This window comes from Sinohyriopsis cumingii, chromosome 19 (genome assembly GCF_028554795.1).
Source record: "Sinohyriopsis cumingii isolate HCF-2022 chromosome 19, ASM2855479v2, whole genome shotgun sequence".
NCBI lineage: Eukaryota > Metazoa > Mollusca > Bivalvia > Unionida > Unionidae > Sinohyriopsis > Sinohyriopsis cumingii.
In genome coordinates this window covers 30505710-30521308 of record NC_142979.1, presented here as the reverse complement: position 1 = coordinate 30521308, position 15599 = coordinate 30505710, and the positions used below count along the sequence as shown (strand labels likewise).

At 33.6% G+C, this 15599-nt stretch overlaps 1 protein-coding gene across 1 annotated transcript in view; it reads left to right on the top strand.

Moving 5' to 3' along the window:
- Positions 1 to 15599, top strand: part of LOC149775369 (clustered mitochondria protein homolog) — a 110919-nt gene that overhangs the window by 28032 nt on the left and 67288 nt on the right. Inside the window, exons 5-15 of the mRNA XM_089943970.1 lie at positions 1750 to 1862; positions 2357 to 2426; positions 2724 to 2808; positions 5282 to 5360; positions 6314 to 6464; positions 7056 to 7192; positions 8470 to 8561; positions 11043 to 11145; positions 11584 to 11704; positions 13761 to 13852; positions 15225 to 15265. Coding sequence (XP_089800096.1) covers positions 1750 to 1862; positions 2357 to 2426; positions 2724 to 2808; positions 5282 to 5360; positions 6314 to 6464; positions 7056 to 7192; positions 8470 to 8561; positions 11043 to 11145; positions 11584 to 11704; positions 13761 to 13852; positions 15225 to 15265 — 1084 coding nt within the window. The remainder of the gene's footprint in view (positions 1 to 1749; positions 1863 to 2356; positions 2427 to 2723; positions 2809 to 5281; positions 5361 to 6313; positions 6465 to 7055; positions 7193 to 8469; positions 8562 to 11042; positions 11146 to 11583; positions 11705 to 13760; positions 13853 to 15224; positions 15266 to 15599) is intronic.

Here is a 15599-nt window from a genome sequence, read left to right as displayed (position 1 = left end):
TAAAATATGTTTGGCATGTTTTTATTCTTCTTCAAGTAACCTGATTAGATTTTTAATCCATTATAGACATTTTTATATTTTTGTTTGAGCTTTGTCAATTTAATTTTTTTTAGGACAAAAATCTTACTTTACTAGCACTTTGGCAAAAAAACCACTCGAGTTGAATAAAGTAAATTTGGTATGCATCTTTGTATATCTATATAATGTAAGTGACCTAATTAAATTTTGTAGCAATTTTTAATTTTGTGATTGATATTTTTATTTTGCTTTGGAGGCATACCAGTTTTACAAACACAAATTGGGGTTCTTTGAAAAGACATTGGGCTTAAATGAACAGATGCTGCGTTGGCTAGGGCATTAGGCCTGATGAAAGGTTACTTAAATGCATTTTCAAATGTGACTGCCATAAATGCTTTATATGGATAAAGGGGCCAAGTAATAATCAAGAGCTGTGTGTTGTCAAATGGTAATTGACACTTGATTACTGCATTAACATGTCATGAGCCATCTGAAGAGGGAAAAGCACGAAGAGATTGATCTATCAAAATTAAGATTTAAGTTTAACCTGAAAAACTCTGGTGTCGAAAACCTGTGCAAATATGACTTCTAACTTCCAAACCAATGTAGATGAAATGATTTCACCCTTACCCACCCCCAAAACAGTGTCAAACCTGCCAGCCCTTCTGATTTTGCCCTTAGTCTTATGAACATGATCCTTGAAATATGATCTTGCTAGGTAAAGCAAGAACTATGGGAAATGATTGTTGTTAAAAAATCCAGATAATTAGTTCATCTGTGTTTGATTTGGATCCGGGTTTCATATTAGAAGTAGTGGAGTTAGGCAGAGAACCAGACTAAGTTTACTGCACTACCTCATATACTTTAAACTGCACTTATTTTTTCATTCAAAGCGTCTTTGTACAAACTGTTGACTAAAGAATTTTTATAAACTGGCTTGCAGAAAACGATGCATGTTGAAGATGAAAGGGAAAATAAACCTCTTAAAAGGCGTTAATAATCAGCACAGAAGACAATAAAAAGGAATATTCTGATTTTTGTGTATACAAGCAGGAAGTGACACAGTTATGCTTTTTGGACATTATATTTCAATTCGAGTATGTCTTGTGGTGGTAGATATGATTGCCATCATCACATGAAACAGAAAAAAAATCCAAGAATTAGGGCAAGTTGAGAGTATCAAGACATTGAGATGCATGTGGTTTGGAACTGAAATTTGTGCAATGTTATTGGTAGTAAATAAGGTCTATGTGTACTTTACAAACTTTTCACTTGAACATAATGTTTACTGTCTCTGCATGTTTTGAATGCCAAACTTTTAAATACATTTTCCAGTTTTACAATAGCAGTTTATGATATTTTGCAACCCCTTACTGAAAACTGGTCAAACTTATGGAAAAAAAATCAACTGCCTTACTGATAAAGTTTTATTAGGGTTGGCAGGTGTATGGTTCTTCACCAAAACCAGTATAAAAAAAGTTAGTTCAGTTTTTGTCAAATACTTAAATCAGATATTGTGTAGAACATCAAATTTTGCAAGTTTTTATGCAGTTAATTGTAGTGCTTAAAACTCGAGTTCTTTTGAGTTTGATTAAATGTCTGTAAGAACCATGTATACAGTGCTAACATACTAATATCATTAGTATATCCAGGTAGTGTATGATTTGTAAAAGCCTCAAATTTGTGTGGATGTCGTGCAAGTGCATAAACATTATTTTTGTTTCTTTTTAGATAAGAAGGTGTCGAAGCAAGATTCTCTTGACTGTACTCCTCCAGAATTTATTATGCCCAACTGTAAAGACCACCCACTCCTTCCTCTGCACCCTGGAGTAAAGGAGAACAAGGTACTTGTTGTTAGTTTATGGATGGAATTAGAGTGGTATTTTACTTAAAACCCCAAGCAAAGTTTTCTTGTACTGTTTAAAATCCTTTTACAGCAAGCACCATGAAATAAAAACCTTGCAAAACTATTGTTCTTTTTAGGGCCTGTTGAACTAATAATCAAGATTAACATATTTGAACCAAATTTGGTTTACTCATTAGATTCACCTTTTAATCAGATGTGTACACCAAAGTTAATCTAGACTTGTACTTTAAACAATGATCTATTGAAGATTAAATTTGTTTGTTACTTCATTTGCAGAAAAAGTACATAATTTAAAAGCAATTTTATTTTACAATCCTATTACTATAGTAAGTATTTGGTCAACAAATAAATATATCTTAAAATGAAGATTATTTGAAAGAGTTTGTTATAATTGTAAATTTTCAAATGTGAAAATATAACCTAAATGGTGTTGTTTATAATCTTGATAATTACCCTTCTTTGTTATTGCAGGGTCCCCAGTGTTTGAAAGTTCTCACATACAGTGGATGGAATCCACCTCCAGGAAACAGAAGAATGCATGGTTAGTAGTAATGGTATTTGACTTGCTCCCAATTTACTTGGAAATTTAAGCCCTTTCGGAATCTTTTGTTTCTTTCAGTATGTTACAGCAGATTTAATATACAGTATCTTCAGTTGAAAAGTGAAACAATATCAGCAGTGCTTTCAATCTTTCCTTTAGCTGCAGTAGAAATATTGCTGGTACCTTTTAATTAATCCATTTTGATATTGTTTTCAAAAGATTAAACCGTTTAATGAGATTATCTGCTGACTGATGATTAGTCTGTGATAACTCATTATTTGTTTTTTTTTGTTTCAGGAGATCTTTTATACTTGTATGTGATGACGTTAGAGGATAAAAAGTATCACATTACAGCTTCTACCAGAGGATTCTTTGTCAGTCAGTAAGTTATTTTACAGGTTATTCACATCAATTATTTGGTCTCATCAATGTAAGCATTCCTAGACTACATTTTTGCAAAATAATTTTGTTACTGTTGGTATTGCACAATTTACCATAACTCAATATACAGTACAATTTTTTTGTGATGGATTTAATTCCATAGATATTATTTACCCATAAAAATAATGAAATTAAATATTCCATGAGTATTTCTGCTTTTATACTAGGCAGTCAAACCTGTCCAGCCATCCATGAGAAAAGGTGTTACGAGTTTATGCTCTTAAATAAGTAACAGAACAGAGTGAAAGACTTTACAAGCTTTGTAAAATTCAAGAAATATATTTATTTCACTTGAAAATGAAAAAGACTTAATGATAGTATAAATTAAATCCCAAAATAAACCAATAATTACAGACATACGTCCTAGTAATTTAAAGTCCTGAATAAAATTTAGTAAAAGTCCAGAAAAAATCACAAAATTTAAGTTTATGACATGTTTGTGGTAGATATTGAAGTGCTGATGTGTCATCAGTCTTTTGTTGAATCACAGAAATTTAATTCCAGGTTTGAATATACTATAAATTCCAGTGAATGTCTTTATCCAGGAATTTTATCAGAGTACATGCCAACCATTATGCTTTTGGCCTAATCATTACGCTTTTTCCCCCACTAAATTATGCCTTATGCGTATCTGTATTCGGATTACGCGTTTTCGGTATATCCCCCACCAAAAAGATTAATAATTTGTTTTCTTATTTTTATTAACATCTCATTAATCCCACAGACCATAGTCTAGAAAAGACAGCTTCTATGTAACTACGACATAAGAGTATGCTTGTCCAAAGACTTGCATGCACTTTTCTAACAGTATTATGTTCTATACTTTTAATCTTTGCTCACAGATTCTTTGTTCTAATTCATATCTGGTACAGAACCAGTCTGTAGGTATTTGGCACTAAAAGTCGTGTCAGATTTATTCTAGTTGATGCGTATGTTAGAGCAAAAATAGTTTTCAAATAATTTCACAGATGGATTAGGCAAAGACACAAAAAAATGATTCAGAGATGAATACATGAATGACACAATATAGCGTTCCATTCTAGGCCAGCTTCGTGCCCCTTGCACACTATGTGGAAAGGATTTTAATAATGGTCATGGTGGTAAAGCAAAGAAATCTTGAATTAGCTCATTTTACTAACTCCAGTACTAAGGTAAATTATTTTTTACAGCAGATCTAAATTGTGGACATGAATTTTATAAATGCAGAGGCGTTATCTACAGAGTTCTTAATATAACACGGACTACCCCTAGCAGTAGAAGACTACATTGGTCCTTTGTTCAAACAGATGTATCCTGATTCCAAAATTGCATAAAATATGCATGTGCAAGAAGAAAATCATTTAATATTGTTAGATGTTTAGCAGAAGATACTTCACTTAAGACTGCAGAAGCCTTGAAAATTGATCTGTTTAGTATTGCAACACACAGGAGTAGTGATTATGACAAGAAATTGCACCCAGTCTGTGTAAGAGACTTTGACAACAAAAGGGGCAAAGTCAAGTCAGAGTGCTCTTCTTTCATTACCAGAATTAACAGTAGATTCCACTGGAGAAAATGTTTTTTTCTTTGCTTGATAATGCTTTGAATAAACATAAGTTGGCAGAACTGTATGGGGTTTTCAGCTGATACTGCATCAGTGATGACTGGAATTCATAAAGGAGTTGCATTCTCTATTTTGAAAAATGTCTCCATCATTGTACATATTAGGTTGTCTGTCATATGATGCACCATGCTGCAGGAAAGATTGCTGATAAATTAGAAGGAGAACTCTTGAAGTATCAAGTTAGCACTCTATACCTGACAATGTACTTAATGTGGACAGAGTTGATTTTTTAATTCTTATTTCCCAGCTTAAAGTCCCAATAACTGTTAAGATATAAATTTCCTCTTCTTTGTCAGGTTATGAAAGGAATATTGGTTCTTTACCATTCTAATGCTGACTGAGAGAGATTGTTCAGTATTGTTAAAGAAAATAAAACTGAATTCAGATCCAGGCTCTGTAACCCAGCACTTAGTGCTCTACTGGTGTGCAAAACATTCATAGTCTCAGCTGGTACAAAGTGTTTTGAAATGCAGTATGAAGTCTGCTTTTTAAAGCTGAAAGCATAACATTCAAAAACTTGAAGCAGTAATTGATGTTAAAATTCCAGAGGTATAAATAAATCATTTTGTACATGCGCTTATTGAATTTTTATCATGTTATATGTGGATTATTCTTTTTCTGCTCGGATTACTCTTTTTGTCCACTTGGATTACACTTTTTCCTTGCCAGGGGTTGGCATATATGCTAATGTAATTTTTTTTACAAGGCCACAGAAATTAATGAATCGACATTTCATGTTAGAGTTTATAAATAACACGTATTTACCGGTCATTCAGATTGATAAACTATTGGTCCATTTCATTTATTTCAGAACAAGTGATGATGAATTTAATCCCAAGGCAGCCCAACAGAAGAACATTTTCCACTCCCTCATAGAACTTTTAAATCAGGTAATATTTTTGCATTTTTAAATTGCTGCAAAAATTCTCAAAAATTATTCACCAGAGAACTGTTCTGAAAACATCAGTTGTATCAATTATCAGACCCTTCATATTACAGTTAAACTGTAAGACTTAATTGTCTTGTGCTCCATGACACTTGCCAACCCATACTGTAAGTCTTATGAAATGACCCTTAAAATACTAACTTGCTGAATAGAAGCAAAAACTATGGAAAAATGATTCTGGCCGAAAAATCTGGATAATTGGTTTATCCGTGTTGGATTTGAATCCAGGTTTCAAATCAGAATTAATGGAATTAGGGAACCAGATTAACTTTACAGCAGTACCTCAGAGACACTCTAAGCTGCACATTTTTTCATGCAAAGCAGCTGCATGATCAAACTGTTGCTTATTGAACTTCAGAAAATGGCATCCAGCATGCAATGCATGTTGAAGACAATGGAAATTATGCCTCATAAAAAGTGTTAATAGTCAGCACAGAAGAATGAAAAAGAATAATCTTATTGTTGTGAATAAAAGCTGGAAAGGACACAGTTATGTTTATTAGATATAACATGTCAGTTTGAGTATGTCAAAAAAGTTTCAGATTTTGAATAAAAATTTTGACAGTTCAGTGTAAATTGCTAAAAGCAAATCTAGTCATTTGTAATTATCTGAAACAGCACAGTTTTGGGGCAAAAGTACATGTTAAGATGGTGTGGTGAGTGGCAAAGGCCATGCTGAAATTAACATGGCATACTGCAGAATGGTACAGATGATGCTTTTGTTATGTTTGATGAAAATGTATGGACACTACGCTTACATTATGCATTACTTTCCTAATAGGAATAGGGATGAGCATTCAGAAGTATAGTTCTGTGTCTAGGAAAATTAGAGCTGATATAAAAGCTGAGATGTCAAGATGATCCTTTACTAATTTCAGTCTTTATCTTTGTTTAAAGATTAGCTCAGGATTTAAAAGGAACTTTTCCCTACTCCTAAAGAAGCGAGCAGCTAAGCATCCATTTGAGCGAGTACCTGCTCCGTATCAGATATACAGCTGGATGGCGCCACAGTCAGAACATACAATTGACTTCATCAGGGCAGAAGATGGTAAATCACTTGTTACATTTACATGTTACATTAGTTTTACAAGGTCCAGTCAGCTCAAGACTGGATCTTTTTTTAATTTATTTTATATATGCTTCTGGTTTCACCAAGAAATATTCTGTGCATATCACTGAAACAACCCTTCAACCAATGGTAGCTCATGAGATGCAAGAAATGCTGGTAAGTGTCTAAAATTTACATCAGCAGGTAAACAAGTCCTTGATTTTATGAACAGGTGACATCATACTCATTAATTATATATCCGTATCAATACAGGTTTAGGTGGGCTAATTTATTGCCAATGTACTGGAGATCCCAGTATACCCACAACTTAGTGACCATGCTGAATATTGAGTAGACATTGCACATAGATCCATCACATGGAGTCCAAATCTGAGGGTTTAATAGTGAATACACCATGACAGGCAAGATTGTAAACAGAAATTCTTTGCAGATGCAAGTCTTTTCAAATTGATAATATAAAGTTTCAAGTCCTTCAGAACATATGGTTGCTAAAGCAAAACATTTTCAGTTCTTTTATTTATAACATTTATTTTGAAACTGTTAGCTGTAAAAAGAAATCCTCAATTCCAGCTTTCTCCACACGGCTTGGCTATGAGGAACATATACCAGGTCAGACAAGGGATTGGAATGAAGAACTCCAGACCACAAGAGAACTCTCCAGAAAAACTCTTCCTGAAAGGCTGATAAGAGAAAGAGCAATTTTCAAGGTTGGTTTAACAAATAGTCTGGCAAATAAAATGTTGTATGTAAAACACCTATTTTGGGGAAGCAAAATTTGCAGGATTAAGTCATCAGGAGTTTAAAATAATAGATCACTAAAATAATGTTAATCATTCTTATAACAAAGCTGATTGTTACAGATATGTTAAAAATCCAAATCACACACATGCACACACACACTTAACTGAAGATTTTTCCCAAAACATTTTTCAAAATGCCCATGTAAGTGGTGATAATTTTGACTTGTCAGATTGTATTTTTTTTATTGTTTTCTTCCGTATTTTCATTTGCTTTTATTTCCAAAAACACTTGATCGATTTTCTTCATACTTGGAGTAATTCTTTGCAAAGCCACGACAGTTTCTTCTGTTGTTGTTGTTGTTGTGGGGTTTAACGCCATTTTTCAGCACACGATAGGCTATGCATGGTGGCCAGTATTAATGGTGGAGGAAGAACCCAGGAAAAACCCGGGAAGAACCACCGACCCACGAGAAGCTACTGGCAATTTTTTCTGTAACAAGCTTGGTCTCTTTGTTTTGTTTTTTATATTTCATAATCCCTTGATTGATTTTCTTCATACTTTATGAAGCAAAGATGATTCTTTCCAAGACTCGATTGTTTGAACTTTTGACCTTTGTTACCAGGTCAGCTGATTCTCATGTGTTGGATCGAGAAATAATATCAGGAACAAATGATCATCAGGTCTTTCTGCTCTGTTTCTTTCCTAATCAATCAAATCATCACAAATCCTTGTAAATATATATTAAAAAAATTGATTTAATCTGATCATTTAGGCAGTGTTGGGAGAAAATGTTGAGCAAGTGATTTTGTGTGTGTGTGAGAAAGAGAGAGAGAGAGAGAATTTGTTTCCTTTAATAGGATACAGAAATTGCAAACTCAAATGTACATTAAGTTTTTGGTTTTTAATTTACGACAAATAAAAGTAAATACCAAGTAGAACATGAAGAAACGTTATGTTGAGAGATAATGGGTACTATTGAAAGGTTTGGTTCTCCATGTACTCTATTCAATAACTGCAGGATTGTTTTTTGAAGAGTTGTTGATCGGACAGGTAATACTTCTGCCAACTTTTGTGAGGGCCATAATTTTAAACACAAGTATTTGTTAATGATGCAGTAGAAATTTACAGTTACAATGAACATAGGTTTTTAGGTGGTGGTGTGGAAGATTCAGAACAAGTTTTCATCAGAAACTGCCATATTTGATTTGTAAAATTCTAACATTATTCACTTATCTAATTTCAGGTTCACAGTGACTTTGTTGGAGCTGCTACAAGAGGGGCAATTGCTGTGATCGATGGAAATGTCATGGCAATAAATCCAGGAGAGGAGACGAAGTAAGATCACATTTTTTCACACACACTAATTTCATTTCCTGTCAAACCAGTCCTAGCACTACTATTTTAAAGTTGTATGTTGTACTTTTGTATTGAATTTTGATGATAGAGACTTGACATCTATCATTGTGGTAATTGCAGGTATTGCTATTCATTAAGTCTTGTATTCGTAGGAGTTGCAGGTTTTGCAATATTAAGCTGTAAGTTTTTAGATTTGAATAAGCATTTACCAGACTATGGTAATAATAATTATAATCTTGATGTTTGTTCATGAATTGATCACAAACAAAAGCCCATGATCAAGGCCTCCATTATTTTACATTTTCTTAAAGTATTTAAATGCACTTTTAAAATTTTGCTGAATATTGGTAATACAGATTCCTCATTGTTGTATATTTGCCATATATACTTGTTTAATAATTGGATCCGTTTGCAAGTGACATAGACCTACATTTGCCATTACATAATATGCAGCAGATCAGGGTCTGTGTTCTGTTGATTGGACACCCAGATATGCCAGCACATTGTGACAGCAGATCTGGGACTTTGCAGTTGGATTTGACTTTAGAGTATATATTCTTTTTTTTTGCTCTACTGGTCATAAACCAGGGGAACTTGTGGGATGATCTATCCATTCAGCTGTCATGTGTCGGCCATCATCTGTCCATCCCTTAAACAAGTTATCCTCCTGAAGTACTTGAGGGTTGCCATGAAACTTTATATATACATTTACCCCAGTGTCTAGTTTGTCCTAGTGAAAATCTTGTTATCATTACTTCTTCTGAGTGGATTGCCAGATGAGTGGGGGATTTTCATGAAAAAACTTGTGATGGCTGGTCATCTGAATATTGTGCTTTAACCAGAAGACTTATTATGGTGTCCGGTTGGTCCTAAATAGAAATGGCTCCAATCTGATGTACAATATGGCAACCATGTCAACCATCTTGACAGTATTGTAGTTACTCCTATGAATTAAAAGACATCATCACAGGATTTTCACCACAAGACTTCTTATGATGTTTTGATGGTCCTATATTATAATGATTTTGATCTGATATCCAGTATGGCCACCATGGTGGCCAGTTTGAAAATCATACAATTACTGCTCTTAAATGGGAAGCTAATTTGACACAGGGTTTTCAGCAGCAAGAGTTCTTGTGGTGTTTAGTTGGTCTTGTATGAAATTGAAGCAAACATAGCCATCATTATTGATGATCTTGAACATGTATTGTTCTGTTTCTCCCAAATGGATGTTGCACCAAAATTAAAATGCTGCCACTTGTACATTGTACATTAAATATGGCTGTCAGGATGGTTGTCTTGAAAATCTTGTCACTACTCCTCACAAATAGAAGGTTATATTGTCATTTGGTTGTCAGCAAAAGTCATGTAAAGATGTCAGCTTGGTCCTAAATAAAATGGAGCCAATCTGTCAGCCATTATGTTCACAACAGCAGCTGATTTGAAAACCTTGTTATTGCTGAAGAATGTCTAAGATGGTTTTAACATACACCACTTTTAAGGAAGAAATTGTCTTATAATGAATTCCTGGAATTGTATTGGTCAGTAGAGCATCAGTCCTAGTGTGGGACTCTTGGAATGCCCTTGACATAGTGTTGCCCCTGTCAGTCTGTTATGTCATGTCATATCACAACACCATACCTTTTTGTTTCCACTCCAGCTTTTGAATCGACTTCATTGATTTTCACCATTTCCAGCTAAATTCTTTGGAGTTGTAACACCAGTTTGTTTTAGAACATTTTACTTTGGTGTACACTATGTAACTTTTGAATGGTTTCATGGATCAAAACCAAATTGGCATAAAGCTGTACATTATTACGATGAAGTTCAGTTTTTTTGTTTTCTGGCAAAATTTTATGAAGTTATAACCAGTGTTTGAAATTTCTCTGTTGATGCTCAATAAAATTTTTGAAGGATTTTATAGGTTAAAAAGAATGATGTTGGGAGATAGCTTAAGAAGACTTAGGTTAGGTTTGATTTTCAGTATTTTTATGCATAATAGAGGAGTTGTGTTCAGTGGTTGAAATGGGACTTTGTGCTTAATTCTGCATAGTTTTTTTGAAGCATTTCATAGATTCAAACAAATATAATATAAGCTTTACAGTAAGAAGTAGGTAATGTTTGATAGTCTCTGATTTCATGCAATACTTTAAAGAGTTACCCTTTAATTTCATTAATAAAGTTTGAATTTTACCATTTTCTGAAACACTGTATTGTTATGACCCAGTTTGATGAATTTGATCTTTGCCCTTCAATTTCCACTCAAAAGCCATTTGGATGACTTCATGGATTGAAACAAAATTTGGTACAAGGCTTTGATATTGAAAAGACCTGTCAGCTTTGATTTTAACTGTTTGCCAGGAAATTCTTTTGGAGTTGTTGCCTCCTTGTTTGACTCGGCATTTTGCCATTAAATTAGATCATGTTGGTTGTACGGAAACATTTATAATTTTATTTCAGGATGCAGATGTTCATATGGAACAACATATTCTTCAGCCTTGGTTTTGATGTTAGAGACCATTACAAAGATTTTGGTGGAGACTTTGCAGCATATGCCGCTCCTGTGAGTAACAGAAATATAAAATAGTTTAAAAAATAGAATTACAAGAATTTTAGCAAGTTTAGATCCAGATTTTTGTAACATTTAAAACTTTGTGAAACATTTTAACATTGTTCTTGTTTTCTTTTTTACATTACTGTATAAAAAAAGGTGTACTCTTTTCTATAGTGTTGGTTAATTTTGTTTTGTTTGTTGTCGTTTTAGCATTCAAGAAAAATTTGTAATAGTTGCTGTCTTTATTGTTCTATAACCTTTTAAATCATATTTTAAAATTTCAGGCTAAATTTTAATGGTCATATAGGTAGCTTATTTTTTCGTAAGCATAAACAAGAGATTTTTGTTTACATTGCATTTTTTTGAAATTTAATTGCTGTTGATAAATATTTTCTTCATATTTTCAAGTCGACTTGAATTCTGAAGAAGAAATTACTTTCATTATAGGGAAATGATCTTCAGGGAGTAAAGGCTTATTTTGGTGTTGACCCAGAAGGATTGTACACTCTAGGGACAGTAGTGATTGACTACAGGGGATATCGTGTTACAGCACAATCCATCATTCCAGGTATGTCAGAATAATGTCTTGAATCTTAGAATTTTATAGTTGTTTATCAATGTGTATAATTTTAGAAAGTAAATCTCATTTTGATACACCCCCTTAAAAGATGGGAGCATATGTTATTACATCTGTCTCTTCATGCATCTGGCAATCCATTTATAGCCTTTTTCCTTTTACACAGTAACTTAAGTTTTATGCTATCAACGTTTGCCAAGATTTGTGGATGGCTTACTATTTTGGGTATGGTCACTGTGACTAAAAGAAGAATGGTTTTTGTACTAGAACTTTAAGCTGTACATCACAGACCTGGATAAAACTTTGTGAATGGCTTGCACTTGGAATAGATAAAAAAGGCTTGCTGAATAGATTTTGGGTCAAAGGGTGAAAAATCAAGGTCACCGAATGAAAAAATGAAAACTGGTTTCTGCAAAAAATACATTCTGTCATAATATGGTTGTAATTAACCTCAATATAAGGTGGTTTTGTCAGTAATATGGAACATTTCTGTGACTTCGCTTAGTTAAGACTGGTTTAATATACCAATAAACCAGTCTAGATAGATACGGCAATATGCTAACCCTTATTCATTCTTAACTGTATCGGTTCAACAAGAAATGTTAAAATTCTAGCAAGTGTTTGCCCAACTGGTCCTAAATAAGATGTTCTCTAAACGGAATAAATCAACATAATGGTTGCTGGAGACCAGGTTGAAGCTGCTGTTGCAGCACCTCATGGCACCATCTTTAACCAGTTAATGGATAAAGCCATCTTTAACCAATTGCTGGATAAAGCCTCCATATTTACCACATGAAACACAACCATACTCCTGTGTAATTTGTAATTGTTTCACCCATATTGGCTTATATTGTCATGACATTGGATGGGTTTGATAATGTGCAAGATCCATGCATATTTATGATGCAGTCTTGCTTCTCATTTTTTTGGCTGAGCTTGTTACTTCAATGGAAGACATATTTATGATTTTCATCAGACTTAGAATGTATGCTTCTATCATAAAGATCATGGCCTGTTTCAATAATGAGTGAGATCTATGCACATTTACCAGTTAATCTGGCAGCTGATTAGTTGAGCTTATTACCACTCTGGAAGCCAGAATTTTGATGAATTTGATCAAAATTGCAATATGGTCTTGTATCATTAACATCAGAGGTAGTTTTGAAAGAAAGCGGGTTCAGTATATGTTAAGAGAGTTGATCTTGCATCAGATTAGATGAACTTGTTACCGCTTTTGAAGCCCTATATTTTATCTGTTAGGTTTATTGTTTATTATTAGGTGACTTTGATTATCTACAAGAGATTATATGCACTAATTGTGCTGTTATATGTAGAATTTGTATCAGACTATATTAAGGATATAATCTTACAATACTTTTAGTATGCTTAGTGAAATGGTCAGCTGTTATGTAAACAGGTGAACAATGTCGGATTAACTTGGGCCTCTTGTTCATAGTTTGTGCCCTTTTTTTAACTTGGAATCAGATGAAGTCTGTGACAGAATACTGAGAACAGAACTAGTCTTTTCAAGATTGCCATAAAAACATTTACACTTTATTGGCATCATCTGAAGAGGTGTAGTTCAGTAAATTGCTGTCCTCTTATAATTTTAATTGGAGTTCATGCCTGATTTTATCTTGCAGCTGTATGAAAGACTAATAAATGCAACTTCTGTTGCAGTTTAGTTTGGATTGCTGTGAAACTTGGTAGTTATTATGGTCATAGTTATATTTGACACATTTTGTGAGATTCGTTGCCTTTTTTTGACCTGGCAGCTGGATGAAATATCTTGCAAAATTATGACATTTTCAGTGGATTGCTATGAAACTGAACACAATATGGTAATCATCAAAAGATATGCATGTTGACCAATCATTGTTCTTGGACAATTTTTTTACACCCCCCCCCCCCCCGCTCCGTCATCTTGATGGTAGGGGTGGAATGCGGGAGAGGAAGAGGTGTATTTATGTGAGCAAATTATTCACATTCTTCCACTTTGTGAAAGCATCATGTCTTTATTCTGTATACAATACTTTCCTGTTTGAAGGAATTCTGGAAAGAGAACAAGAACAGTCCGTAGTGTATGGATCAATTGACTTTGGAAAGACAGTTGTTACAAATGACAAATATAAAGAACTGGTAAGTTCTAGTTATCATTTTTATTGGAATTACCCTACCAAAAAAGTATGTTTTTTAAAAGGCAGAAAAGAAACCTGAAACAAGAAATAATCTTGAAATAGGACATTTTTCTTGTGATTTGAAACAAGAAGCAATCATGAAATTAGAATTTGTCGCGGGAGACTGTGCCAAATCTTGCTTTAGCTTGGAATAAATTCTTCAGTAAATGTTTCTTTGCTATAGGACAAATTGATAAAGTGTTAAGTGTCTTTTATGCCCCTGTCATGGGGTCAGATATTTTGTCATGGATACTTTAATCCTAATATACATTAACACATTAAACCCTGGTGACGAGTTTACGTGGCAGGAGGTAGTAGCCTACTTCTGAGTTCTGTAACGTCAAGGTCATGTATGATACACTAAAGTGTTTGGTAATATAGATAGGTAGACAGATGTAGCTCTACAATGATACCAAATAATATGGAATTTTGTTGCACTTCAAAATACAGAGGGAAAAACCTCATTTTTTGGACCTGACTTTTTAAACCCAAAATTCCCCCGTGGTCATAATCCAATTTTGTGTCCGGATTTTTGATTTTTTGGGCAGGCCGGTATGAACTGCAAACAGACTGCTGAACCTTTGCAAAAAGTAGGATAAGATGGGCATTTGGAATAAAGAGTGCTCTCGATATGAAAATAATGGGTCTGTTAAGCAAAATAAATAAAGAAAAGAAATAAAAAATCCAACTTTTAGCCTGGAAGATCACCTGGAAGTTAATGTTTTAGGATGTATTCAGAAATAGCTTTTATATTGTGTTTCCTGCTCGAATTTCAGACTAAAACAACAAAAACCTCCAGAGGTTAATGTGTTAAGTATGATAATGTCAAAAATTACTTCATAGAGAGGAGCTCTTTAATTATGATTACATTCTGTTTTTGCAGTATACATGCTGAAAGGCATTACAAAATGTTCTTGTTATAACGGATTACAGAATAGACTTATTAAGTCATTGCAAAGTTGAGTTGTTGAAAGTCTGGTTATCCCTTTAATGTGACATTTTTTGTATGTAAATATTCTAGCATTGTAGGTTAAGTATAACACCTGTATTTCAAATAAATCACACATAAGCAGACTTGTGTAACAATGAGACTACATTTTAATAGACTTTCGTGAAAATAGACCTAATTGTTATACATAGATTGGACATAGATTTAAAAAAATATAGACCCCATTTGATTCACTTTAAAGGTTGCTCATTTTATTGTAGACCAACAAATAGTTAATAGCTAGCTTTTGCTTGGTGATTCTTATTGTAGCAAGATGATGGATATGAAGCAGTTTATGTTGTAATGTTAAATATTGGTTTCATAGTGTGATTTGGTTCTGTTTCAGTTGCAGAAAACTGCAAGTCAGCTAAAAATATGCCCACACAAGTAAGTAATATTTTTACTGTTTATGTTGAAGTTTAAACATTTCTCAGAACAAATTTTGAGAGTTTCTCAAAAATGCTTGATTTCATTTAGGTGACATGTCTGGTCTTTTATGTTAATCGATGATATTTTACTGTACTGCACAGGAAATTTATTTTGAGAGTTTGTACTGGTATGCTAAATGGCTGAATGGGGTCTTGGCTTAAGCAGAAACCACCCCAATTATCAGCAGTGTTGTGACTGAAAATTGGAGGTTTATGTTTTAATAAAACTCCATCTCCCTTGACACTGACTATATTTGAATATTTACACAAACTGGAAGGTGATTTATTCAGAT